At 36.7% G+C, this 27581-nt stretch overlaps 1 protein-coding gene across 6 annotated transcripts in view; it reads left to right on the plus strand.

Moving 5' to 3' along the window:
* Nucleotides 1-22117, plus strand: part of BDP1 (BDP1 general transcription factor IIIB subunit) — an 88608-nt gene extending 66491 nt beyond the window's left edge. For 4 of the 6 annotated variants that reach the window (XM_019929888.3, XM_019929890.3, XM_019929889.3 and 1 more), the window contains 9 exons: nucleotides 3004-3154; nucleotides 3363-3543; nucleotides 5700-5754; nucleotides 6145-6322; nucleotides 7073-7277; nucleotides 11985-12024; nucleotides 13492-13756; nucleotides 15503-15749; nucleotides 19379-22117. In XM_019929888.3, the coding sequence (XP_019785447.2) occupies nucleotides 3004-3154; nucleotides 3363-3543; nucleotides 5700-5754; nucleotides 6145-6322; nucleotides 7073-7277; nucleotides 11985-12024; nucleotides 13492-13756; nucleotides 15503-15749; nucleotides 19379-19510 (1454 nt within the window). In that variant the 3' untranslated portion in view covers nucleotides 19511-22117. Of the gene's footprint in view, nucleotides 1-3003; nucleotides 3155-3362; nucleotides 3544-5699; nucleotides 5755-6144; nucleotides 6323-7072; nucleotides 7278-11984; nucleotides 12025-13491; nucleotides 13757-15502; nucleotides 15750-16007; nucleotides 17827-19378 lie in introns of those variants that run through there. The other 2 variants (XM_019929891.3, XM_019929893.3) reach the window with 2 other exon arrangements.
* Nucleotides 22118-27581: the final 5464 nt, after the last annotated feature.

A 27581-nucleotide genomic window follows, 5' to 3' on the forward strand; every position in this document is an offset into this window, starting at 1 on the left:
TGTTAGGGAGTATTCTAATTTCATTCTTTTACATGTATCTGTCCAGTTTTCCCAGCACCACTTATTGAGGAGACTGTCTTTTCTCCATTGTATAGTCTTGCCTACTTTGTCATAGATTAGGTAACCATAGGTGTGTTGGTTCATCTCTGGGCTTTCTATCCTGTACCATTGATCTATATTTCTGTTTTTGTGCCAGTACCATACTGTCTTGATTATTGTAGCTTTGTAGTATAGTCGGAAGTCAGGGAGCCTGTTTCTTCCAGCTCCGTTTTTCTTTTTGAAGATTGCTTTGACTATTCGGGGTCTTTTGTGTTACCATATAAATTGTAAAATGTTTTGTTCTAATTCTCTGAAAAATGCCATTGGTAATTTGCTAGGGATTGCATTGAATCTGTAGATTGCTTTGGGTAGTATAGTTATTTTGACAATATTTATTCTTCCAATCCAAGAACATGGTATATCTCTCTGTTTGTGTCATTTTTGATTTCTTTCATCAGTGTCTTAATAGTTTTCTGAGTACAGGTCTTTACCTCCTTAGGTAGGCTTATTCCTAGGTATTTTATTCTTTTCGTTGCAGTGGTAAATGGGATTGTTTCCTTAAGTTCTCTTTCTGATCTTTTGTTGTTAGTGTATAGGAATGCAAGAGATTTCTGTGCATTAATTTTGTATCCTGCAGCTTTACCACATTCATTGATTAGCTCTAGTAGTTTTCTGGTGGCATCTTTAGGATGCTCTATGTATAGTATCATGTCATCTGCAAACAGTGACAGTTTTACTTCTTCTTTTCCAATTTGAATTCCTTCTCTTTCTTTTTCTTCTCTGATTGCCATGGCTAGGACTTCCAAAACTATGTTGAATAGTAGTGGTGAGAGTGGACATCCTTGTCTTGGTCCTGATCTTAGAGGAAATGCTTTCAGTTTTTCATTGAGAATGATGTTTGCTGTGGGTTTGTCATATATGGCCTTTATTATGTTGAGGTAGGTTCCCTCTATGCCCACTTTCTGGAGAGTTTTTATCATAAATGGGTGTTGAATTTTGTCAAAAGCTTTTTCTGTATCTCATGAGATGATCATATGGTTTTTATTCTTCAGTTTGTTAATACGGTGTATCACATTGATTTATTTGCATATATTGAAGAATCCTTGCATCCCTGGGATAAATCCCACCTGATCATGGTGGATGATCCTTTTAATGTGTTGTTGGATTCTGTCTGCTAGTATTTTGTTGAGGATTTTTGCGTCTATGTTCATCAGTGATACTGGCCTGTAATTTTCTTTTTTTGTGATATCTTTGTCTGGTTTTGGTATCAGGGTGATGGTGGCTTTGTAGAATGAGCTTGGGAGTGTTCCTTCCTCTGCAATTTTTTGGAAGAGTTTGAGAAGGATGGGTGTTAGCTCTTCTCCAAATGTTTGATAGAATTTGCCTGTGAAGCCATGTGGTCCTGGACTTTTGTTTGTTGGAAGATTTTTAATTGAAGTTTCAATTTCATTACTTGTGATTGGTCTATTTATATTTTCTGTTTCTTCCTGGTTCAGTCTTGGAAGGTTGTACCTTTCTAAGAATTTGTCCATTTCTTCCAAGTTGTCCATTTTATTGGCATATAGTTGTTTGTAGTAGTCTCTTATGATCCTTTGTATTTCTGCCGTGTCTCATTGTGGTTTTGATTTGCATTTCCCTGTTCACTAATGATGTTGAGTATCTTTTTATGTGCTTATTTGCATATCTTCTTTAGAGAAATGACTCTCAAGATCTATGCTCATTTTATTTTTTTAAGATTTTTTTTTTTGATGTGAATCATTTTTAAAGTCTTTATTGAGGGCTTTCCTGGTGGCGCAGTGGTTGAGAGTCCGCCTGCCGATGCAGGGGACGCGGGTTCGCCCCGGTCCGGGAGGATCCCGCATGCCACAGAGCGGCTGGGCCCGTGAGCCATGGCCGCTGAGCCTGCGTGTCCAGAGCCTGTGCTCCGCAACGGGAGAGGCCACAACAGTGAGAGGCCTGCATACCCCAAAAAAAAAAAAAAAAAAAAAAGTCTTTATTGAATTTGTTACAGTATTGCTTCTGTTTTGGTTTTTTTTTTTTTGGCTGTGAGGCATGTGGGATCTTAGCTCCCCGACCAGGGATCAAACCCCCACTCCCTGTGTTAGAAGGCAGAGTCTTAACCACTGAACCGCAAGGGAAGTCCCTATGCTCATTTTAGAATTGAGTTATTTGTCTTTTTATTATTGAGTTCTTTATATGTTAGTGCTGTTTTTAAAGATTACTATATTGAAAAAAAATCTTTCCATATGATTGCATAGTGCTCTTCATTTTTTCAATAGCCTCACTATATTTTCCATGTCCCCTCCCTGCCAAGGTCCCAAGGGTACTAGTGGGAGCAGGAAAAGCAGTGTAAGTGGTAGGCTGCCTAGATTATATTCAACCCCATATGTAGAAGATCTGGATGGTTAGCATCGTCTTTTCCCTGTTTTGGGGTTCTTGATCTCTGGGATTTTCTTTTAGCCAACAATTCCTGTGGTTCAATTAGTTAATTCATTACTTTGGCTTGATCGGTACCCGGAAGGTCTCTCAGTGTGCAGACCCCAGTTACCTCTTTTATACAGACGTCATTTTCTTCCGCTTTTTGACATTATTCATTACAGAACAGCTCCCTCCCCAACACTTCCCCCAAGGTGGAACCAGCCAGGCCTCATGTGTACCCACCTCTAAACCTCTTCTGTATATGGGTTTCTGATTATACTGCTATTACAGTGAAGTAGAGATACAATAGCTGTGGCTGCCAGGAGTGAAATATGTGCAGTGCAGACTCGTTAATTATCTCATTTATGTTAAAAAGTGTAATTGACCCAGACCACCTTTTTGCCATGTGAATAAGCTTGCTTTTTGGATTAAGGGAAGTTTGGAAGAGCCACTATGTAGTGATCTTTGAAAACAGCATATGTTTCTAATATGGAGATTTTGACTTTACTATTTTGGGCTATATTTTAAATGTATTTTTTATTTAAGAAACTGAGAAAAATGCTTCTAAAGGGAGAGAATTAGAAGATAAAAACCTTGAATCAGTTACAACAGCAGAGAGTAAGGAGCAGAGCAAATTGGCATCTGTACACGGTATTGAAGAAACCAGTATTTCACAAGAAGCACGCCTAACTGGAAGGTAAAAGAGCAAAGATATTCTGGGATTTGATTTATATTCTTTGTCAACTATAGGCATAAGCAGTAGCTGTAAGAATTTGTTCGGTTGCATTAAATCTATCTTAAAAGTTTGAAAACCATTAAATTAGATGAACTTTGACATACCTAGCTCTAAACATAGTTCTGTGGTTGTCTCCGTGATTTCAGATACATACTAATCTGTCTTTCAGAGATGAAGATGAAGAAGGGAGGTCTGCAGAGGTTCAGCTGTCTTCAGTTGCTCCTGTTGTTTCCTCTGAGTCAAGGCCCCACACACTTGATTTGGGTGTGGGTCTTGGTGAGAGTTCTGTCGAAGAGGCCCTGGGAAAGGACTCTAACGGAGACAGTGTGCTTATACTTCATGTGCCGGAGGTAAAAGAATGTAAAATATAACGGGGTGGCCAGCTGTTTATTCCTTATTTAAAACGTTAAGTTCTAATTTACACACAATAAACTTTATCCTTTTTAGTGTTCAGTTCTACAGATTTTCATAAACATTTATAATCATATAACCAATACATGAACAATTCCATCACTCCCCAACTTTTCCAGGGTCCTTTTTAGTTACTCCTTCTCTCCACCCCCCACCCCTGACAACCGTTGATCTTTTTTCTTTCCCTATAATTTTGCCTTTGCAAGAATGTATTGAATATGTTTTTATTCTCTGGAACATAGAGATAAAATAACCAATACCTAGCTTTGCTGTAAAAGCTTTGAAAAAGGAAGTGTTTTGTACAGAGAGAACTCTTGCTTCTTAGCCCCTGGATCTGAGAAGTTCATTCTCAGAGCAAGTGTTTATTGAGATGTTGTGTGTGCAATACTATGTGAGATACTTGGAACACAACCTTGTGAGGAACAGGTGAGTAAATGAATGGTTAAACTCAGTCTGATAGGTGTTATGAAAGAGAGTTGTGTGAGACTCAGTTGGAGTGGCCCTCAACCCACTCCAGCGAAACTAATCTGGTGGGGGCAGTGGGCGGAGCCCAGGCATTAGCTTTTTTTTTTTTTTTTTTAAAGTTCCCCAGCTTATTCTAATGTGCATCCAGCACTGAGCAAATCCTTGATCTGGAAGAACAAGTATGAATTAGCCAGTTACAGGGAGAGGAACATGTACAAAGAACAAGTGTGAAACAGTATGACATGCTCAGTAGCTATGTATAAGTATAAGTAGCTATGAGTGGAATATAAATGAAGAAAGTGCTTAGAGATGAAGTTAGGTAGCCTGGGGACAGATCATAAAATGAATTTTTATGGCTTGCTAAGGAGTTTGGGTTACATCCAAAGTTATAGGATTTTCCCCTACCACCCAACTTTTTAATTTTTACTTTTTATTTTGAAATAATTTCAAATTTAGAGAAAAGTTGCAAGAATCTTACATAGAAATCTGTTAACATTTTGCCTCATTTGCGTGCATACCTAGCTCTAAACATTATTTTCTCTCTGTGTTGCTCTCCATCTTGGTAGGTACTTTAAAACAACTAAACCATCTGAAAGTAAGTTGTAGACATGAGTCTTCACCCACAAATACTCCAGCTTGTATCTAAGACCAAGGACGTTCTCTTGCAGAAAAATGACAATACTATTACCACACTCAGTATTACCATACTACCTAGCATTGATTTGATAATAATGTGTAATATACAGTTGCAATCAAACCTCTTACAGTGCATTTAGCTGTCATTTCTTCTTACTTTTTTAATCTTGAGTAGTCCTCTTGCCCTTTTTCCTCTTTTCTGTACTTGACATTTTAGAAGAGTCCAAGTTAGTCTATAATCTGGATTTCTTTTACTGCTTCCTCCTTATTAGATTCAGGTTAAACGTTTTTTTGCAAGAGTACTACATAGGTGATGTTTTGCTCTTCTTTTGCATCATATCAGGGGACACATAATGTTGGTTTGTCCCATTATTGGTATTGCTGACTGATCACTTGGGTAGAATGGTACCTACCAGTTTTCTCCATTATAATTGCATCTTTTCCACTTAGTAAGTAATTTAGTACACATTGATGATTCTTGCCTGAGTCAATTACTGACATTATTGGTTGCAAAGTGAAAGTTTTAAGATCTTAAGTAGTAGAGAATTACAATTGGAATTGCATTTTAGAGAAAACAATGTTTACAGTTTTGTGGAAAACAGATTGGAGGGAGCCATGCTGGGGGCAAGGAGACCAGTTTGCTTCCATATACATGTCACCTACTAATGGTACAGTGGCTGCTGTGATGGGGATAGAGAGAAGGTTGAAGTGTTTGGATCTCCCTTTTCTGTTACTTCAAAAATCATTTCATAGCCTACACGTATTTAACAATTTAGTCATAATTCCCTTGTGTATATATATGTGTTTATTTAAAGGAATCAAAATTCTATTGGTACAACTAAAAGTTTCAAAACACTTGAAAAATTCTGTATATAGGTTAGATAAGTTGTTGACTTTTGAAACAATAACTGTTCATAGTATCACATTGTCAGGAAAACTTTTTAAAACTGAGATTTGGTCAACCTCACTCTTTCATTTTAATTTTTTATGGCAGTGTAGTATTCCAGAAGTCCAACAAGAGAATATAAACAATCCTCAAGACCTAACAGGTATGATAATCTGCTTCAGTAGAGTCTTAGAACCTAATATTATGTTTTTTATTGCCCATTTGACTATGGAAAAACAAAGCAGTTTTTGTTGGTCTATGATGGCCTTAAATTTAAAAAAACAAAAAAACTTGAAGTATTTTGTATATAAGTTTTGTTATTCAGAATTATAAATCTTAAAAAAAAAGGAATTATAAATTTTCTCCATAGTGAATCATCTTTATCCTTTACAAAATTTTTATTTATTTGTTTCTTGAGGGGTATAATTTAGTTTTTTATTCTTCGGGATAAGTTGTCATGAGACTTTTTAGAAGTGAAATAAATTAATGATTTTCTGTCATTTCATGGTTCAGCTTTTCATTACTAACTTTTAAACTTTGATAATGAATCTAGTTGCTAATGTACATCAAGAAGGTGAGGATGAACAAGCATTCATTTTAACTCTGGTGGAAATCCCAACCAATGCAGTAGAAGAATTTGCTGATACCACTATGCAGTTAATGCCAAACCCTTTACTGCCAGCCCCCATATTGGTCAAATCAGTGAATACAGAGGAAAGGGGGGACATGAGGTAATGAATCAACTAAACTGTTTTTGCTACGGGGAAGGGGTGCTTTATGAATTGAATAGTATTGATTGAACAAGCCATTCACCAACATTATTTGTAATTGTCATGGAGATCTTATTTAGTAATTATGTGGTAAATTAGAGAAGAAATTACTGATTTTATATCTGATAAAGATGCCATTTAAATGTATAATATAATACTTTTGTATGAAACTTTTGGTATTTTAAGTATTTTGAAAGCTAAAAAAATTTAGCAGTCTGAATCATAAAATAGCATCTGTTAAAGGTTACTTTGTATACATTTATATATTTTTAAAATTCTGAAATAAATATACATTCACAGAAAGTTGCAAAAATAGTACAAAGGATACATTTTAAAATATTTTTGATATTTATTTTAATTCTTTGCTGTAGAATTCTTAAGTTGTATTTTAATAGTCATTGGTTAAGATGCTTTATTGTCTATCAAGTAACATTAGAAATTGAAGCCTTTTATATTAGGAAGAGACATTTTAGACTAAAATTTAGCTTTACTGACAAAGAAAACATTATTTTTATGCCTCAGATTTAATTCAATATTATGGAACTTAGGTTGTGAGTTTGTAAGTATGAATGGAGCTCAAAACTAACATTTTTGTGGCCATGGCCACGTATATATTAGTTACTTTGAAGTTTTTTGGCAGTTTTCATTGGAATAGCTCAGGCTTTAACCTCATAAAATAACTAATTTAATGTGTGTGTATTTTCTATGCAGTATCAGTTTTCCAGTAACTTCAGCTGGTCAGGATGACATGTGTTTATCTAATTCTGGAAGAGATGATTCTGAAAAGCCTCCTGCTAATTTGGATCTTGTATCTAGGAAGAGATTTCATTGTAGGCTTGACGAAAGTGACCATGTTCCTCCTGCCAAAAAAAGTTCACTCACTTTAAGAGATGATTGTCAAAAATATACCTCTGAGGTAAGATGGAATCATTAAGCAAGTAAGACGGCCATATTGCAACGGATCTATTTTTCTTTTTCCTTTAGACTCTTTATATAAAGATAGCTCTAGGGGCTTCCCTGGTGGTGTAGTGGTTGAGAGTCCATCTGCCGATGCAGGGGACACGGGTTCGTGCCCCGATCCGGGAAGATCCCACATGCCGCGGAGCAGCTGGGCCCGTGAGCCATGGCCGCTGAGCCTGCGCGTCCAGAGCCTGTGCTCCACAACGGGAGAGGCCACAACAGTGAGAGGCCCGCGAACCGCAAAAAAAAAAAAAAAAAAAAAAGATGGCTCTAATACGTTTTACCATAAATAATCCAGATAAAACCAGTTTTGGATTTTTACTTTCAACCAGTTCTAGGTGAAAATTGATGGATATTAATCAGAAAATCCATTCCCAGCTCGGTGTCATTGGCTAAAAATTAAGCTGAAAGCATCATACAGATGTGGATCTTGGCTGTACCACTTAACAGCTGTGGGATCTTAGGCAAGATTCTTCACTTCTCTGAATGAGTTCCCTGCTGTGTAAAATGGTAATAGTGATATCATCACTACCATTATCATAATGCTTAAAGTTTCCCATTGCTCTTAGGAATAAAACCAGAACCTCTAAGGCACTGTTTTTGTTTGGCTGTTTTCTGTGTCTAATCTCATCTTGTGCTGGTCTCTGCCCCGCTAGCCATATTGACCATCTTTCAGTTTCTCAAATGCACCGTACTTCTCATGTCCCAGGCTTTTCTTTTGCTGTCTCTTCATTTATGAAACATTCCCTTGCAAAACACATACTTCTTTAGCTCATTCATCACTACCTCAGGGACGCCTGACAATACAGTGCAGATTCAGTTACCAGCCACTGTGTTGTAAGTTTCTTAAGCACCCTCTTGTTTTTGTTTCTGGTAATCATCATAAGTTACTACACTATAGAACAACACTATGGAAAAATTAGAATCTATATTCTCAAAGGGACAGTTGAAGACCAATAGTCCTTAGATGATAGTAGACAACAGAGGCGGTGTATTCTGCCATATCTGATAGGTTAAAAAGTGGTATCCTGGAATAGTTTTTAATTTCTCTTATTATGAGTAAGGTTGAACATCTTTTCATACGCTTAAGAACCAGTTGTATTTCCTTTGACGTGACTCTATACTCTTTACCCATTTTTCAATTGGGTTTGTTGATCTTTGTCTTGTAGATTTGGAGGAACTCTCTGTTTTGTATGTCTGTGATATGAGTTGCAAATTTTTTTTTCTCAGATTGTTGTCTTTTAATTCTACTTTTTGTGATTTTCTCATACAGACTTTTTTTGCTAAACTTTTTAATGTGAAAGTTTTCAAACATTTAAAAAGGTAGACTGGCACGTATAATGTATCCCTATGTATCAGTCATCCTGTTTCAACATTTTGTCAGCATTCCATGCAGACACTGTTTCATTTTATTTTAAAAGTATATTTAATGACATGGAAAAAAGATCAGAGTACATCATTATATGCAAAACTAGGTCACCAGTTTAAAATAGGCCATTTAAAAAATGATAGATATACATTGGTGTGACTGAATATATAAGAAAAGTATGTATAGTGTCTCTTGGGCCTGTTTGTGGCTTTTATTTTCTAAACTGTTTTCAGCATTTTAACGATAAAAAATTGCTTATAAATAGCCGAAGTTATAATTTTAAATTCTAGAATGTATATACACTGTACTCAGACATGCAAATACTTTTTTTCTGTAATCAGATATATCAGTCTTTTGGGGAATTCCCTGGCATTCCAGTGGTTAGGACTCGGGTGCTCTCACTGCTGGGACCTGGGTTCGATCCCTGGTAGGGGAACTAAGATCTCGCAAGCCGTGCAGCATGGCCAAAAAAGAAAATTTTTTTTTATTAGCCTTTTTTTAAAAATTAATTTATTTTTGGCTGCGTTGGGTCTTCATTGCTGCGCGCGGGCTTTTTCTAGTTGCAGTGAGCGGGGGCTACTCCTCCTTGTGGTGCACGGGCCTCTCATTGCGGTGGCCTCTCCTGCTGTGGAGCACGGGCTCTAGGCACACGGGCTTCAGCAGTTGTGGCACGTGGGCTCAGTAGTTGTGGCACACGGGCTTAGTTGCTCCGCGGCATGTGGGATCTTCCTGGACCAGGGCTCGAACCCGTGTCCCCTGCATTGGCAGGCGGATTCTTAACCACTGCGCCACCAGAGAAGTCCCTATTAGTCTTTTTATGTATAGCTTATGGAGTGTGTTATACATTGAAGGTCTACCTTGAATTTAATATAAATTCTTTTAATTAATATTATTGATTTGTATAGAATTTATTTTGGTTTTAAGAACAGTGGAACCAACTTAATTTTCACCAGATGCCTATTCGTTTGTCCCAGCACCATTTATTGAATAATTCATCTTTTGTCCGCTGATTTAAAATTCTACTTTTGGGGACTTCCCTGGTGGTCCAGTGGTTGAGGCTCAGAGCTTCCACCACAGGGGGCAAGGGTTCAGTCCCTGGTCAGGGAACTAAGATCCTGCATGCTGCACGGTGTGGCCAAAAAATAAAATAAAGGTGTATTTTTAAAAAAAAAAAATGAAATTCCACTTTTGTCAGATATTAAATTCCCATACATATTTGGGCATATTCCTGAACTTTCCTTTCTTCTTCATTGATTTACCTATTTGTTCTGGGGCCAGTATCACACTGTTTTAATTATTGTAGCTTTTAAGTGCTTTACTATCTTAAAAAGGGATAGTCTGGGGGTTTCCCTGGTGGCGGAGTGGTTAAGAATCTGCCTGCCAATGCAGGGGACACGGGTTCGAGCCCTGGTCCAGGAAGATCCCACATGCCGCGGAGCAACTGAGCCTGTGCACCACAACTACTGAGCCTGCGTTCTAGAGCCCGCGAGCCACAACTACTGAAGCCCTCGTGCCTAGAGCCCGTGCTCCGCAAGAAGAGTAGCCCCCACTCTCCACAAATAGAGAAAGCCCGCGCGCAGCAATGAAGACCCAATGCTTCCAAAAGTAAATTAATTAAAAAAAAAAGGGATAGTCTGTCCCTCTCCCCAACCCCCAATACAATTTTCTTCTTTTTCCAAGTTTTTCCTAGTCGCTTACGTTTTTTCTTTTTTCTTGGCTGTGTTGGGTCTTCGTTGCTGCGCGCAGACTTTCTCTAGTTGCATCGAGCGGGGGCTACTCTTCATTGTGATGCACGGGCTTCTCATTACAGTGGCTTCTCTTGTTGCGGAGCACGGGCTCTAGGCGTGCAGGCTTCAGTAACTGTGGCTCGCAGACTCTAGAGCGCAGGCTCAGTAGTTGTGGCACATGGGCTTAGTTGCTCAGCAGCATGTGGGATCTTCCTGGACCAGGGCTAGAACCTGTGTCCCCTGCATTGGCAGGTGGATTCTTAACCACTGTGCCACCAGGGAGGTCTGCTTATATGTTTTAAAGTTTATATTAATTTCAGAATTAGCTTATTCAGAGCTTAAAAAAAAAAACCCTATTGGTACTTGTGTTAGGATCATACTAAGTTGACAGATGAACATAGAGAAAATTGACATCATAAATGTGATGTTGAATCTTCCTGTCCAGAAACACAGTGTGTCTTTCCAATTGTTTAAGACTTCTTTTGTGTCTGTCTCTCAGGGGTATTTTAAGTTCTTCTTCATATAAATCTGGTACATTTCTTATTGGATTATATCTAAGAATTTTATCTTTTTTGTTGCTATTATCATTGAGTTCTTTTTAATCTAGAGAGCTTTACTGAATTACCCTCATTGTGTGTAGTAATTTTTCAGTTGGTTCTCTTGAGTTTTCTTAGTAAACAGTCATATCATCTGCAAATATAATTTTAATTATTCTCTTCTACTTTTTACACCTTTAATTTCTTTCTTTTCTAATTATATTGGGTAATATAACTTTAAAAAATCAGAAAATAGTCCTGATAGTGGACAACTTTTTCTTATTCCTGACTTTAATGGGAATACTTCCAGTGTTTATGAAGTGGGATGCTGCCTTTCGGATTGCAATAGTTGTATTTTACGGTGTTAAGAAAATGCCTGTCCAATTTTACGGGTTTTTTTTAAGAATGATATTATTGGACACTTTTCCTGCAAATAGAGAGATGGTATTATTTTTCTCCTCAAATCTGTTGATTTTTATTAATATGTTTTATAATATTAAATCATCTTTGTATTCCTGAAACAAACTTTTTTTTTTTTTTGGCTGTGCCTCCAAGCTTGTGGGTCTTAGTTCCCTGACCAGGGATTGAACCCGTGCCCTCAACAGTGAAAGCGTGGAGTCCTAACCACTGGACCGCCAGGGAATTCCCAGACAAACTCTATTTGATTGTGATGTTTTAGTCTTTCGATGTGCTGCTAAATTATGCTTGTCATATTTCATTTGATATTTTTGCACTGATTTGAGACTGGTTAGTTGGTGTCAATATGATGCTTGATTTATAAAAGGCATTTGGAAGCTTTCCCTCTTCTGCTATGCTGTGGAATAATTTAAATAATAGTTGCAGTGTCTTTTTCATAAATGTTTGGTAGAATTCCCATAAAACATGTCTGACCCTAGCTTTCTGGGAAATACAGGTTTTCTTTACTTAAAAAAGAAAGAAGGAAATAAAATTAAGAAAGAAAGAAGGAAATAAAATTAATTTTATTTGACAAATAGATTTCTAATTTTTTTTTGTAAATTTTCTTAAAACAGGTGTGTTCAAAGGAATTACTAAATGTTTTGGAGAAAACAGGTGAGTAAAATAAATTTTAATGTGGTTGCATTTTGCTAAGTACCCCTGATTATTTTTGATATATCTTGTTTAAATTTGGGATTGAAGCAGAGTCTTGCTCATTTTTCTCTAAGAATCACGCCTTTATTATTAGAGGTTTTTCTTCCCTTCTGAGATCTTAGATTTGGCACTTTGGTGGCCATGGAAAGCTACTTTCATCCTGTATTTAATAGAAAATCATATAGCTCCAGGATTTCCTGTAAAAGCTCAACAACTACATTTAAGGAATTAGAAAGCTGGGTATTAAGGAGTTTTTATAGGTCCTTAGCGTTATCCTTTTTTGTTTTTAATTAATTTTTATTGGAGTATAGTTGATTTACAATGTTGTGTTAGTTTCTGCTGTACGGCAAAGTGAATCAGTTATATATATGTATAACTGATACATATGTATATGTATAACTCCACTCTTTTTAAGATTTTATTCCCATATAGGTCATTACAGAGTATTGAGTAGAGCTCCCTGTGCTATGCAGTAGGTTCTTATTAGTTATCTATTTTATATATAGTAGTGTGTATATGTCAATCCCAATCTCCCAATTTATCCCTCTCCCTACCCCCTGCCCTTTCCCCCTTGGTAACCATAAGTTTGTTTTCTATATCTGTGACTCTATTTCTGTTTTGTAAATAGGTTCATTTGCACCATTTTTTTAGATTCCACATATAAACGATATCATGTGATATTTGTCTTTCTTTGTCTGACTTAACTTCACTCAGTATGACAATCTCTAGGTCCATCCATGTTGCTGCAAATGGCGTTTTTCGTTCTTTCTTATGGCTGAGTAATATTTCATTGTATATATGTACCACATCTTCTTTATCCATTCCTCCGTTGATGGATATTGAGGTTGCTTCCGTGTCACGGCTACTGTAAATAGTGCTGCAATGAACATTCGGGTACATGTATCTTTTCGAATTATTGTTTTCTCCAGTTATGTGCCCAGGAGTGGTATTGCTGGATCATATGGTAGCTCTGTTTTTAGTTTTTTTAAGGAACCTCCATACCGTTCTCCATAGTGGCTGTGCCAATTTATATTCCCACCAACAGTGCAGGAGGGTTCCCTTTTCTCCACACCCTCTCCAGCTTTTATTGACTGTAGATTTTGTGATGATGGCCATTCTGACCTTAGCTTTACCCTTAATTAGAAAGTGATCACTTTTTCATTTTGCTAGTTCAAGAAATATTTATGGAGAAAGCTTTTCTAAGTCAAAATATATTGATACGGCTATTTTACATCTGAAGGTAGAAGCTGTTACCATAGCTTTTATCCATTATAATATTCCTAATAGTCCACTAATTTTTAATTTAGCTTACTCTTATTAGGGTAGGTTCATGATAGAATATCATGGGTTTTCTTCTTCAAATATTGCAATTTAATTGGATGTATTAATTTCCATATGTGTGCTTACCATTTATTTTCTTTTTTGAAGGAGAGTCTTACAAGGGACAAGGTATCTTCCCTACCTCAGGAAACACACATACAATTCCAGAACCTCAGAAAGAGCAACTTGAACCAACTTTTCAGAGTATCAGATCTAAACCTCTTGATAAAATAACAGATACACAAGAAAAGAATACATCTCAGTTACCTCAGGATGAGATAGGGGTGTCTGATAAGGAAAAAAGAACTTGTGCTGCTTCTAAGTCTGAACAAATGGATAGCATCACATCGTCTTCAAAAACCCCACTATCCAGGTATCATGAGAAAATCTTTAATAAATGTTTCTCTCTCTCCATTTTTCTCTCTCAGTATATAAATATAACCTATATGGAATAGGTGTAACATGTATAACGACTAAGTCCAGTACTAAGGATGGTGTTTTGTAATCATACCCCTCTGTCAGAAATGTAAAGGGAAGGGGTGTCACCAAAGGAAATACAGTAAGGTCAGACACTTTTGGAGGACATTGCGTATGACTAGAGCTTAATTAAGTGCTGAAACTTTGATTTTAGATAGAAAATCTTTAGAATTTAGTATTGCACCCTTTCTTTTCCAGATTGTTCATGGTTATTATTTTAATAATTATTTATTCTACCATACAGTAGCTGCCAGTGCAGACGTAGATGGTCTGAGACATAGGGCTAACATCAGAAGTAGCTCTGGAGGTTGTTTTATTGAAGTCCCAAATACTGTGTGCGTTTTTCTCTCTTGTGGCATACCAGAGAGGTAAACCCTGGCTTTCTCCCTATAACACTAAGTGTGGAATTTAAGCCCAAAGCCAGCCTCTCCCACATTATTTCCTCATACTCTAGAAGTGAGTCTTCTGGGTTATGGATAACTATTGGCTTGTTGGCAGCATTCAAATCATTAACGTGGAGTTGGTGAGTTGGAGAGGGAGGACATGTACTAGTCTCCACTAAAGGAAAGTGGGGGAAATGACATGTATAACTTGAAAAGGCATATTTAACGAACCTGTGTTTTTGTTATATAAACTACATCTTTTCTGGCGTAGAGATGTGCTGAAAATAGAATGAGGGTAGCATCATGGGGGTTTGGGTTAAAACAGTTGAGAAGCAGTATTCTAGAACAAGGGTCAGCAAATTTTGGGGGCAAAAGATCATGTAGTATATATTTTAGGCTTTGTGGGCCATATATCTCTGTTGCAACTACTCAGCTACTCAACAGATATGTAGTCACATCTTTTTACATATATGGTTACATATTACATATGTGGTGTGTATATATATAATATACCACATATGTAATATGTAACCATATATGTAAACAGATGAGCATGCTGTGTTCCAGTAAACTTATTTATAGAATCAGGTGGTGGACTTCACTTGGCCTGTGGATCATAGCTTGCTGACCCCTGCTCTAGAGCCCTTCTACTCAAAGTGTGGTCCTGGCACCAGCAGCAGGGACATCATTTGAGAACTCAGTAGAAATACAGGACTTAGGCCCCACTTCCCCACCAACTGAGTCAGAATCTTCATTTTGATAAGATCCCCACGTGATTTGTATGCCTTTCAGGCTTGAGAAGTACTGCTCTAGAGTAAGCTTTGACCTTTGTCACAAATATACATCATGGCAGAGTGATATCAGTACTTAGTGTATCAGTATTTAGTAGGTGTGCCACTCCTGTGGTATCATACCTGCCATTTTAGCATTCATGGAAAGAAGTTGGCATTAAGAATGTGTCTTCCTGGGACTTCCCTGGTGGCCCAGTTGTTAAGACTGTGTGCTTCCAATGCACGGGGCATGGGTTTGATCCCTGGTCGGGGAACTAAGATCCCACATGCTGGGCGGCGTGGCCAAAAAAAAAAAAAAAAAAAAGTTTATACAGATATAGATGTCCTATAGAACTTGGCACATTCCTGCTTTCAGCTTCTTTGCTGCAATATCCTGCCTATGAAAAATTTAGTGAATAAATATTAAAAAAAAAAAAAAGAATGTGCCTTCCTGGATATTGTTGAATATCTTTACATTTGCATTTCTAGACCTGGCAGAAGACCCCTGGGATTTTTGTCTTTAATATGTTCAAAGAATAGTTTGGAGTCTGATGAACCTACTCAGGTTCGTAGCAAGAAACGCCTGAAACCTCTTATACCTGTATCAAGACAGAATCTGAAAAGATCTAATCCGCTCAATACAAGCCAGAAAAAAACTCAAGAGTCCTCTGATCTTCCATCTCCAAGTGTTGTTGTTAATACTCAACCTAAAAATATTGATAGTTCAGCAACTCAGGTATGTGATAACTACTCTTTGTTTGTTTATTTGTGTAGAATGGGTTGGATATCAGACTCAACTTGGAAAAACATGGCAATTGTATTTTCATCTGAATATCAGAAATTATTGCAGAGCAACTCCACTCCATCTCCTCCCTATCCTACCCCACTGTACTGGAAGAAGATAAGGTGTTGAATTAGAAAGTTACAGCTAGTTTAATATAGAGCCATTGAACTAACCATAAATGGACACTTAATTGCCATTCCTTTACTGCAGACACCCTTCTGACCTGTGGAAGCAAAACAAAGCAGTGCTTGCATTTTATTTCCTTTGGGACAAATGTCATGACACCTACAAAAATTCAAGGAACAGTAAAATTAGAATTCGTTTGCATGTTTCATTTCTGTGCACTCTGAAGCTGTAATAGCAGGTACTGGGGCAGAAAATTTTGTGAACTTGTATCAAAGACTTTGGAAGAACATTGGGGTGACTTCAGATCTCAACAAGGAAAAGGCTGGTGACCATCTATTGGATAGCATGAGCCTCAAAGGAAGGAGTCCTTTTGTAAAGAACATTTTTAACGTTTTAAAAATATTTTAAATTATTTCCTACAACTATATTCTGAGACCAGGATTTTATGAGTCTTTATTATTATTTGCCAAATTACTTTGGAGAATAGTTGTAATTACCAGCAGTGTAACAGTGCGGTTTAATCACATTCTTGCCAGTCTGAGATATTACTCTTTAAAATACATTTGTTTTTCTTATTTAATATAATGGTGGTGGGGTGTTGGAAATGTCATTTCATTTTTAAAATTTGCATTTCTTCAGTTATTGGTGAGTTGTGTTCTTTCCCATATATTTACTAGATTTTCTGATTTTTTTTCTTTTTTTCTTTTTTGTTCCCATCTTCTGCTGATTTATAGGTTTGGGGATCTTAGTAGTTTTCTTACCAATTTGTATGAGATCCTTATGTATGTAAATAAGCCACGTACCTTTTAGCTCTTTACTGCAAGTATTTTTTCCAAGTTTATTTACTTTTTTAAATTTGGGGGAATTTTTGTTATACATAACTTTTAAATGTTTAGTCAAATCCATTACTTGTTTCTTTGCAATTTGTTAAATTGCTTTTATGATGAAAAGTTTTTCTCCAGAGGTATAAAATTTTAAAACTTTAACTCTGTTCATGGTTATTGACTTTGGTATGTAGTGTGAGGGAAGAATTTAAACTAAATGTTACCCTCAAATTGCTTCTTCAGTTTTTTGAGTAAGCAATATATTCCACATGTCTTAAAATTCATAACCTACAAAAGAGAGTTTATAGGAAAAAGTTTCCCACATCTGTCCCTTAGCTTCCTAGTTCCTCCTTTCCACAGGTATATGGTATTATCAGATTTTGGTTTACTTTTCCAGAGACATTTTAATATACACAAATATAAACATTTTTCTTCTTTTTTACATAAATAATAGTGTATCAGTCTCTGCTTTGCTTTTTTCACCTAATAGTATGTCTTGGAGACCTTGCAAAACAGTAGATAAAGGGCTTCCTCCTCTCTCTTGCTCTCTTTAAAAAATTTAAATTATTAACTTCTTATTTTGAGATAACTGTAGATTCACATGCAGTTGTAAACAACTATACAGAGAGATCCCATCTACCCTTTACCCAGTTTTCCCCAGTGGTAACATCTTACAAAACTCTCCTATAATATCACAACCACTATATTGCATTGCTGCAGTCAACATACAGAACAGTTCCATCACCACAGAGATCCTTTGTGTTGCCCTTTTATAGACACACCTACTTCCCTCCCGCTCCCCACTCTCTCTCTATCTTCTGGCAAGCTGGTTGCCATTAAATTCGTCATTGCAAGAATGTTATATGAATGGAATCATATATTTGGGATTGGCGTCTTTTCACTCAACGGTAGTTCCCTAGACAGTCATCCAGATGATTTTATGTATCAAATAGTTTGTTTCTTTTTATTTCTGAATAGTGTTCCGTAGTATGGATGTACCAGTTTTGTTTATTCATTTACCCACCAAAGGACATCTAGTGCTTGCTTTTATGAATAAAGCTGTGAACTTTTGTATACAGCATTTTGCGTGGACATAAATTTTCCTATTTTCAGGACTAAGTGCCCTCATTATTTTTAATGACTACATAATATTCCATTGTTTGGATGTACCATAGAGTGATACTGGCCTCCCACTGGTAGGCATTTAGGTTATTCCTACTTACTACAAATAATGTGGTAACAGCTAACTTATAAGTGGACGATTTTTCACATTTATAGGTTAAATTCCTGGAAATAGAATTGCTGTTCTAAAGGAATGATTATTCTTTTGCCAGACACTGCCTGATTGTCCTGCGTAGGGATTATATAAGTTTCTATTCTTATCAGCAGTATATGAGAGGGCCTTTTTCCTTACATTAGCGTATTATCAGTGTTCATTTTTGACATTCTTCATAGACTTAATGAACACATAATGTCTGTGATACAGGTTGTAAATTTTTTTCCCTCTATGGCATTTATCTTTTGATTTTGTGTATGGTGGTTTGTGCCATGCAGACATTTTTTATTTTTACGTATGTGAATTTATCAATCTTTTATGGCTTCTGGCTTTCATGTCATTGCTTCACACTCTCTCTCCCCAACTCTAGGATTATAAAAACATTTTCCCATGGTATTTTATAGTAGATTTTTAAAAAATGTTTTTACATTTAAGTTTATTGATTCATCTAGAATTTATTATATATTGGTGAAGTATAGGTCTGACTTTTCCTTTATGTGAGATAGTTATACAGTTGTCCAACATAATTTATTGGATCATCCAACTTTTCTCAAATTTTTTTGGAAATATCACTTTTATCAGATACTAAATTTCCATCCATATGTGTTAGGGATATTTCTAGTCTTCTATTTCATTGATATGTATGTCTGTTCCTTTGCCAATACCATGCTGTCTTCATTTTTTCTAGATTTATAAGTATGCTAATTTTTTTTTTTTTTTTGTGGTACGTGGGCCTCTCACTGTTGTGGCCTCTCCCGTTGCGGAGCACAGGCTCCAGACGCGCAGGCTCAGCGGCCATGGCTCACGGGCCCAGCCGCACCGCGGCATGTGGGATCTTCCCGGACCCGGGCATGAACCCGCGTCCCGTGCATCGGCAGGCGGACTCTCAACCACTGCTCCACCAAGGAAGCCCAGTATGCTAATTTTTGATAGGATTGCTTTAATTTCTGTTATTTCCTTACGTACTGTTCTGTTTCATGGGTCCTTCTATTCTGGTCATTAAAATGTTTTCATTATCGATTTAATAATGTTATGTTTTTCAGTATTTATTTTTTTTCACAGAAATTAGGGTGAAGTAATCATGTGTACACTACAGTCAACCTAATCATGTTTTGTGTTGTATATTTGTTGATTTTAATTTTATTATAACGAATGCTACAATTTTATCTCTCACTATGTTTAGGATTATTTCCTTAATATAACAGCATAGAAATGAAATTATTGGGTCAGTGAGTATAAACATTTAAAACTCTTAATATTTATTGCTATATTGCTTTTCAAACAGATATCGATTTAGAATACCACTATCAATATATAAATGTTATACTGCATACTTATTTTTATTATCTTTTTAGGTTTCTTGTAATCATCCCTTACCGAAAGGAGAATGTAAAGATGTCCAAAACCGGCTACCGGAAGAGGAGCCAATGACAGTCTCTGAATATTTCTTTAGTGATATCTTTATTGAAGTGGATGAAACAGAATAAAAGTCTTCTCTTTTTTTCTTTTATTTTTTCTAAGGCTAGGATTTCCACAGTCAGTTATATCAACAAAGCAGTATCTGGCAAAAAGCCTCACTGGCAATTTTTCTTTAGGTTGATTTTGAATATTTAATAGGCTTGATTTGAAGCTTTTGTAATCAGTGAAAAACATTGCTGAGGTTCCTTTCCTTCTGATTGATTCAGCATTTTGGAAATACCAAGCAATTAAGACTGCTTTCTCAGACAGAAGTAACAGCTCTTGTTTACATTTTGACTCTTCCTGTGTTGAATACACATGGACATCTTGGAATGTTGTGGATAAATGTCTCTGTATAAATCACAGTGCCGACGTATTTGGAGATGGATTGTAGTTAACATTTAGCAAACCTTTTGTGAAGGTTTTTTTCTGTTTGTTTAGTGTTTTTTGGTTTTGTTTTTTGTTTTTTTGGATGGTGAAGGCCTTTTCAGTTGCCTCTAAGTGTGTGAAAGGAAATTGTGAAACTCCACTTTAGTATGGTAAATGTTAAAAACTTTTCTATTATCAGCTATTTGACTGAAAAATGTGTATTTTTCTAATTCATGTTGATGTAACATTAGTCCTAATTGAAGAACTAGTATTTAAACTTACTATTTATAAAGATAAAACATCAAAAAGCTTATTTATTTTTAAATTTTTTATTTAAAAGAATATTCAGTTTTAATTATTTCTACCCCTGAGATTATGGGTAAAGAAAGCATTAACAAATTTATGTTTGCCTCCTTCCCCTCTTTAATTTTAAAGGTATTTAAAGTGATAAAACTAAATTGTTTGGATAGTATATACTTTTTGAATACATTTTTTTCTCATAGTTTAGTATATTGACTTTGTACTGTGAATTTTTTGTTTTTCTTATTTCTTGGATAATCTCAGGATTTGTATGGGAAAAAAAATCCTTAAATTTATTTATGAGGCAAATTTCCATACAAAACTCCATCTCCATTACACACACATATGCTCACATACACACATTCCTTTTTTAAAAAACAATTTCTTGGTAGTTTTTTTTTCCCCCCATTAAATTCTCCATGAGGAACTAAGTACTTAGACCTTTATGCACAGAACATAATTGTGATGTTAAAAACAGAAAATAAAATAATAAGACTTTATTAAGTCAGTGATTATCATCAATATGAATTTAAGGGTTGGTTTTAATTTTGAGATTTTGTGATTTACATAGGTAATTCTGTTACCCACCCAAGCAAATCTTTGGTGGTTCAAATTAAACTTCTGAAAGAACAGATTTACTCTTTTATTTGAAAAGCCTTCTGGGTTGGTTAGATCAGGAGTCAGAAACATTTTCTGGAAAATATTTTTGAGTTTGTGGGCCAGATGCCCTCTGTGGTAACTACTTAACTCTGCCACTTCAGTATGAAAACAGCTACAGGCAATACTTAAATGATGGACATGGATGGGTTGGGTTTTTAGTTTGACCCATACATTAGACAGTAGTTTTCTTACCTTAAGGTGCCCATGTCATTACCTATGAGATATTTGTCACTGGAGTTGTGAGTTGTGCCTAACACTTAAACCCTTGATTGCATTATGAAATCAGTATTTCAGTTGGGAAGATATTTTAATGTCTAATTCTGTTTGTAATTTGAAAAAAATGGTGGCCAGTTTTCAAGTTCATTAGTAAAATTGGATTTGGCTTGGCGAGTATAACAGTAATCCTAATTTATGAAAACAATTGATATTAGAGCATTTCTTATTCATTGCCTTATAGTGAAATTTGCAGTTTAAACTTTTTTGTCATAAAGGAGGATCTATAAGGAAATTCTCTATAGATATGCATTTATTTATTTCATGGGGTTAATATGTCACAGAAATCATAGTAGCAAATCACATAGCTATTTTAATGCCCTGTTTTTATAAATTTTAAAAATCTCATATTCTGAAAAGGCTTCTTTCATTTAGTTCATGTTAGTTTGGGTGTTTGGTTGTCATAGCTAAACTATTATTTTATCCCTTGTTTAATATTACTTTTTAACTTTGTTAACATCTATCTCTTGTTCATCTACAATGAGCTAATTTTATGGAAGATGTAACTTCTTACTGTATGAAGGATAATTTTGTCTTTGGGCATTCATTGTGTTAGAGAATCAAGTCAGACAACTAAATTATCCTACTATTATGTCCTTAAAACTACTCTTGGAAAAAGAAACTTAATCAGTGTATTTACCTTACAAGGTGGAAAGACTTGTTCACACCTGTGTTTAATCTGACTCATGTAAAGATGATGTTGTGAAGAATTTGTATTTTATAAATCTTAAAAGAGATATGATTAAAGGTCTTTATTTTTTTCTTGACTTTTCCTCCTGAACACTTACGTCTTAGCAAGTGATCAACATGATGGCTTCAAAGCCTAATTGTTGGTAAATGATTGAGGCACATAAAAATATGAATATCCACTGTTTACCACCATGTTTTTTGAAATAGAAGTGACCATGTATACTATCTTGCTTGAAGAAGTCTTTGACAAAAAGCAATATCTGTCATTGTAAATTTTCTTGTTCTAAAGAAAGCAGTTATATTCTATAGATGTAAATTATGTAAATAAAAGTTATTTTATATTATTTCTGTTGTGTCCTTTTTTTTCAAATTGACTTAATAAAGATATTAATGTGTTAGTGAGCAAAAAATAGTTTTTTAAGTACAGCTTACCCTTCCTTCCTTCCCTCCTTCCATGAGAGTATAGTATATTTGGGAGAATTAATTTTTTTCTTACGTGCATGCTCTGAAGGATATTACTTTGATTTTGCAAGAATAAAAATAGACTTTCCCCCACATTTGGGACATAAGAAGAGTCGCTTACTTTTTTGTTTATTTGCTCCTTATGCAATGAATTTTTGGCTAAAAGAACTCAATCTCTTTTACTCTTTTTTTTCTTCCCACTTTTTTTTCTCTGTAGAGAAAGACAAATGGGAAACTTTAGTTATGGATATACTATAAACCTGGACTTTTTATATGGTCAGTTGACCTTTTATTATGGTATATAAGGATTTTACTTTCTTACAATTCTCCTCCTCTTTTCCTGCTTTCTCCCAATGTTAATCACAATTTGGGGTTAATCCATATTCAGTATTTGTACTGTTTTAATTGTAATTTTTCACTGCTGTACCACCTAATGAACTAAGATGGCATTTCCTTTCTGGTACAACTTTTTGTTTTTCTTGGAATTAAGAAGTGTTTCACTTTTTCATTTGCTTTGGGTTTGTTTTTGAACCTGTGGCTTAACTTTCAACATCCTCTGGCAAGTCTGTTTATACTTAGTTATAAATGCTCTGTTTATACTTTTCACGTGGTCAAGCTGTCAGATAAACTGTTTCCTTCTCCTTTTTTCCTGGAAAACTTTATGGAGCTCTTCCTTCCTGCTTTAATCTGGACTGAGGCTTCACAGGTCTCCATGTGCAGTGCAGCTGCCATGCTGGGACTTCTCTGAATTCCCTACCCATCTTTTCTGGTTTGGATTCCCTATTCTGGAGCCAGTGTCATTGTCTTTCTTGAGAAGCACATCTTCCACTGTTTACTGCAAAAGGTGCACGGATGATAACATAACTTGAGACTTTACATGTCTGAGAGTTCTTTATTCTACTCTCTCACTTAGTTGGGCTCTGAATAGAATTCTTGAATAATTTGAAAATAATTTCCACTTCATTTCAAAGTCATGCTCTGGTTATATTCTGGTTTTCAGTGTTTAAAAATCTTTTGCCATTCTGATTCTCTATCCTTCGAATGTGGCCTATTTACATATTCTTTGACCCTGGTATTCTGCTCAGTAATGTGCACCCACCCTTTCCTGCCCCTACATTCATGCTGCTGGGCATGTATGTCATGGGCGTTTTTAAATATGGAAACTCATTTCCTTCCCTTCTGGGAAATGTCCTTGCATTATTCCTTTGATAATTTCTCTCTTTCACTTTCACTGTTCTTATATCTGGAATTTCTATTAATCAGATTTTTAAATCTCCTTTACTTGTTCCCTAAGTTATCTTTTCTCTGCTATTTTCCATTTCTCCACCCCCTTCTCTCTCTCCTCATTTTTTTGTTTGCCCCTTTTTTTGCGGGGGTGAGATTTTCTCAATTTTTACTTCTATTGGAGAAAAATCAAGTGTCAATTCCTTTGTAGAAGTAACTGTCAGTCAAAAGCCGTAGAGAGAAGGCGAAGAATCTTTTTTTTTTTTTTTTTTTGCGGTACGCGGGCCTCTCACTGTTGTGGCCTCTCCCGTTGCGGAGCACAGGCTCCGGACGCGCAGGCTCAGCGGCCATGGCTCACGGGCCCAGACGCTCCGCGGCATGTGGGATCTTCCCGGACCGGGGCACGAACCCGTGTCCCCTGCATCGGCAGGCGGACTCCCAGCCACTGCACCACCAGGGAAGCCCAGGCTAAGAATCTTGATGCTTCTGATTAACAAATGTGCAGAATCAAAGTCACAGAATGTGAATCATCCTTTGACTTAGTTCATAATTTTAAATCAACACAGTTTTCTGCAATGAACGTTTTTAAGGCATAATTTACGTTTAATAAAGTACACAGATCTTAAGCTTTCAGTTTGATTACTGACAATGTATACACCTGTGTACCACCCCACAAGACAAATAGACATTTCCATCATCCCAGAAAGTTCCTTTAAGCCCTTTCCCCACTGCCACCCACAGATTAGTTTTGCCTGATCTTGAGCTTTATATATATATGCAGTATATGATCTTGAACTTTATATTATGTATACTTTTGTATTTGTTTACTTTTGCTCAACACATTTTGGGGATTCATCCATTTTCGTAGCGTATCAGTAGTTCCTTGTTGCTAAGCTGTATTCCATTTTATCCATATACCACATATGAATATACCATAATTGCTATCTATTTTCCTACTGATTGTTTCCGAATTTTGGCTCTTTTAAATAAAGATACTATAAATATTGTTGTACAAATCTTTTTGTAGACATGTTCTTATTTCTCTTGTGTAAATGCCTAGGAGAGGCACATCTTTTAGATTTATTTTTTAAGTACTTGATGTTCTCTGATGCCTTTATAAATGGTGTTTTTTAAATGCTTATTTTCATTTGTATGTTTATTGATGGAACATAGAAAAACAGTTGATTTTTGTATTGCAGTTAAGATTTTAATAAATGGGGAATGCCCTGGCAGTCTAGTGGTTAGGACTTCACACGCTTTCACTGCCGAGGTCGTGCGGCATGGCCAAAAAAAAAAAAACAAATTAACAAATGTACTTTCTTCTTCTTCTTCTTTTTTTTTTTTTTTTTTTTTTGCGGTACGCGGGCCTCTCACTGTTGTGGCCTCTCCCGTTGCGGAGCACAGGCTCTGGATGCGCAGGCTCAGCAGCGCTGGCTCACGGGCGCAGCCGCCCCGCGGCATGTGGGATCCTCCCGGACCAGGGCACGAACCCGTGTCCCCTGCATCAGCAGGCGGACTCTCAACCACTGTGCCACCAGGGAAGCCCTATACTTTCTTTTTTTTAAATTAATTTATTTTTGGCTGCGTTGGGTCTTCGTTGCTGCACGTGGCTTTCTGTAGTTGCAGCGAGCGGGGGCTACTCTTTGTTGCGGTGTGCGTGCTTCTCATTGTGGTGGCTTCTCTTATTGTGCAGCACAGGCTTCAGTAGTTGTGGCTCACGGGCTCTAGAGCGCAGCCTCAGTAGTTGTGGCCCGCGGGCTTGGTTGCTCCGCGGCACGTGCTATCTTCCCGTACCAGGGCTCAACCCACGTTCCCTGCATTGGCAGGAGGATTCTTAACCACTGTGCCACCAGGGAAGTCCGCAAATGTACTTTCTCTAGCATCGTCTCACAGCCTGGCCCTTGGAGCTATTAAAGCAAGATTTTTTTTTAAAGTATTATAGGAATGCTCTTTGTTCTTAGCAAACAGACTTAGAAACTGAATTATGATGATAAGATAAACAGGATAAATATAAACAAGTAAAAATTTAAGTAACTATAACATTAAATAAGTATAAAATGTAATGCCAATGGGAAATATTTGCTAACCTCTCATTTATTTAATAAATTTAAAGGCTAGTAGAGTATCTTATCTCCTTAGAACATCTGTTTTCCCATCCTTTTAATAATTTCTCCCTAGGGAATTCCCTGGCAGTCCAGTGGTTAGGACTCCCTGCTTCCACTGCAAGGGGCACACGTTCAATCCTTGGTTAGGAAACTAAGATTCTGCATCCCGCGTGGCACAGCCAAAAAAAGAAAAAGAACTTTCTCATTAAATGGCTAATTAAACTCTGTAACCTCTAGCTTTTGTTACATTTTCTAGACAAGGAATTCTTATTTATTTATTTATTTATTTGGCTGTGTTGGGCCTTAGTTGCAGCACACGTGATTTTTGTTGCGGCACATGGGGTTCTTCGTTGCAGCATGCGGGCTCTAGAGCGCATGGTCTCCGTAGTTGTGGCACACAAACTTCTTAGTTGTGGCACACGAGCTTAGTTGCCCCGTGGCATGTGGGATCTTAGTTCCCCAACCAGGGATCGAACCTGCGTCCCCTGCATTGGAAGGCTCTTTCTTAACCACTACCACCAGGGAAGTCCCCCAGCCAAGGAATTCTTGATTTTATATTTTTTTCAAAAGCTTTTTAAAATTTTTTCATAATCCTGGTCTTTGATGGATGCAATATATTTTCATTTCTCCAAGGATGTTATAGTTTCTTCTGTTCCTTGCCCTGATGGTTTCTTTTTTGTTTGTTTGTTTTTGTTTTCTTGGTGGTAGTGGGTGTCTTTTTCTTTTCCTTTTAAACATTTCTTTCTTTCTGTTTTTTTTTTTTTTTTTCGTATTGAAAGCTTTCTTCAGAGTCCAGAGTGTTAACCATTATGGAACTGCAACAGAAAGCTTTCTTCAAATGCCCATTGATCCTTGGCTATCCATGCATATGTTAGAGAAAGTCTAAAAAAGCTGATTAGGAGCTTTTTACAAGCTTATTGGAGGGTAGGTAGGATATGTCAGTTTGTAGGTTACACTGTAGGTCAATTTTCTTCTTTTTTGTTTTTTTTCTTTTCTTTTTTTTTTTTTGCGGTATGGGGGCCTCTCACCGTTGTGGCCTCTCCCGTTGCGGAGCACAGGCTCCGGACGCGCAGGCCCAGCAGCCATGGCTCATGGGCCCAGCCACTCCACGGCATGTGGGATCTTCCTGGATCGGGGTATGAACCCGTGTCCCCTGCATCTGCAGGCAGACTCTCAACCACTGCGCCACCAGGGAAGCCCCAATTTTCTTTTTTAAATGTTGCTTTTTTTTTTTTTTTAATTGGCTGCACTGGGTCTTAGTTGCAGCATGCAGTATCTATTTCCCTGACCTGGGATCGAACCTGGGCCCCCTGCATTGGGAGCAGGGAGTCTTAACCACTGGACCCCCAGGGAAATCCCTGTAGATCAATCTTCCAGGGAGTTTTTTCACTGGAGAACCTCAAATGTCACTTTGTAGATCTTTTCTGTAAAATGGTAAGGTTTCTCTAGACTCCCTTCTATATAAATCTGGTAGCCAGCATTTTGGAACTGGGTGGGAAAAGAGACTTGAGGGGAGGGGCTCTCTTGATTTGGCCTTCAGACTGTCACTTAATCTCTCTGGTCTCAATTTGGCACTTCACCAGTGCCTAGTGTCCCTAAATTTGGAACATTTCAGATTCAGTTTCTCCAGGGAATATATATCTCCTGGACAGACTGGGGGGTGGAAACCTGGGGTTTTAACTACTTCTTCTGCAAATTTTCAAGTAGTTCCACCATTTCTTGGTCTCTACCACCTTTCTCCACTTCTATGCACATATTTCTCTGTACCTGGTACCACCAATTCCTGGTACCACCAATTCTGAGAGGCAAATTGACTTGTTACTTGTTTGTATTTTCCACTGCAAGCACTTAGATTTCAACTTCCTTTATTTTGCCAAATTTATTATTCCAATTTTTGCCTATTGTCTTTATATATCCCCTAGTTTAATTGAAGGTGGGATATGAATTATTTTTTGTGTTCCTTTGTTGCTCTGGGATCATTTCTGAGAGAAGGAGGTAAAAAATACCTTTATTTTCA

Source organism: Tursiops truncatus, chromosome 3 (genome assembly GCF_011762595.2).
Source record: "Tursiops truncatus isolate mTurTru1 chromosome 3, mTurTru1.mat.Y, whole genome shotgun sequence".
NCBI classification, from domain to species: Eukaryota; Metazoa; Chordata; class Mammalia; order Artiodactyla; family Delphinidae; genus Tursiops; species Tursiops truncatus.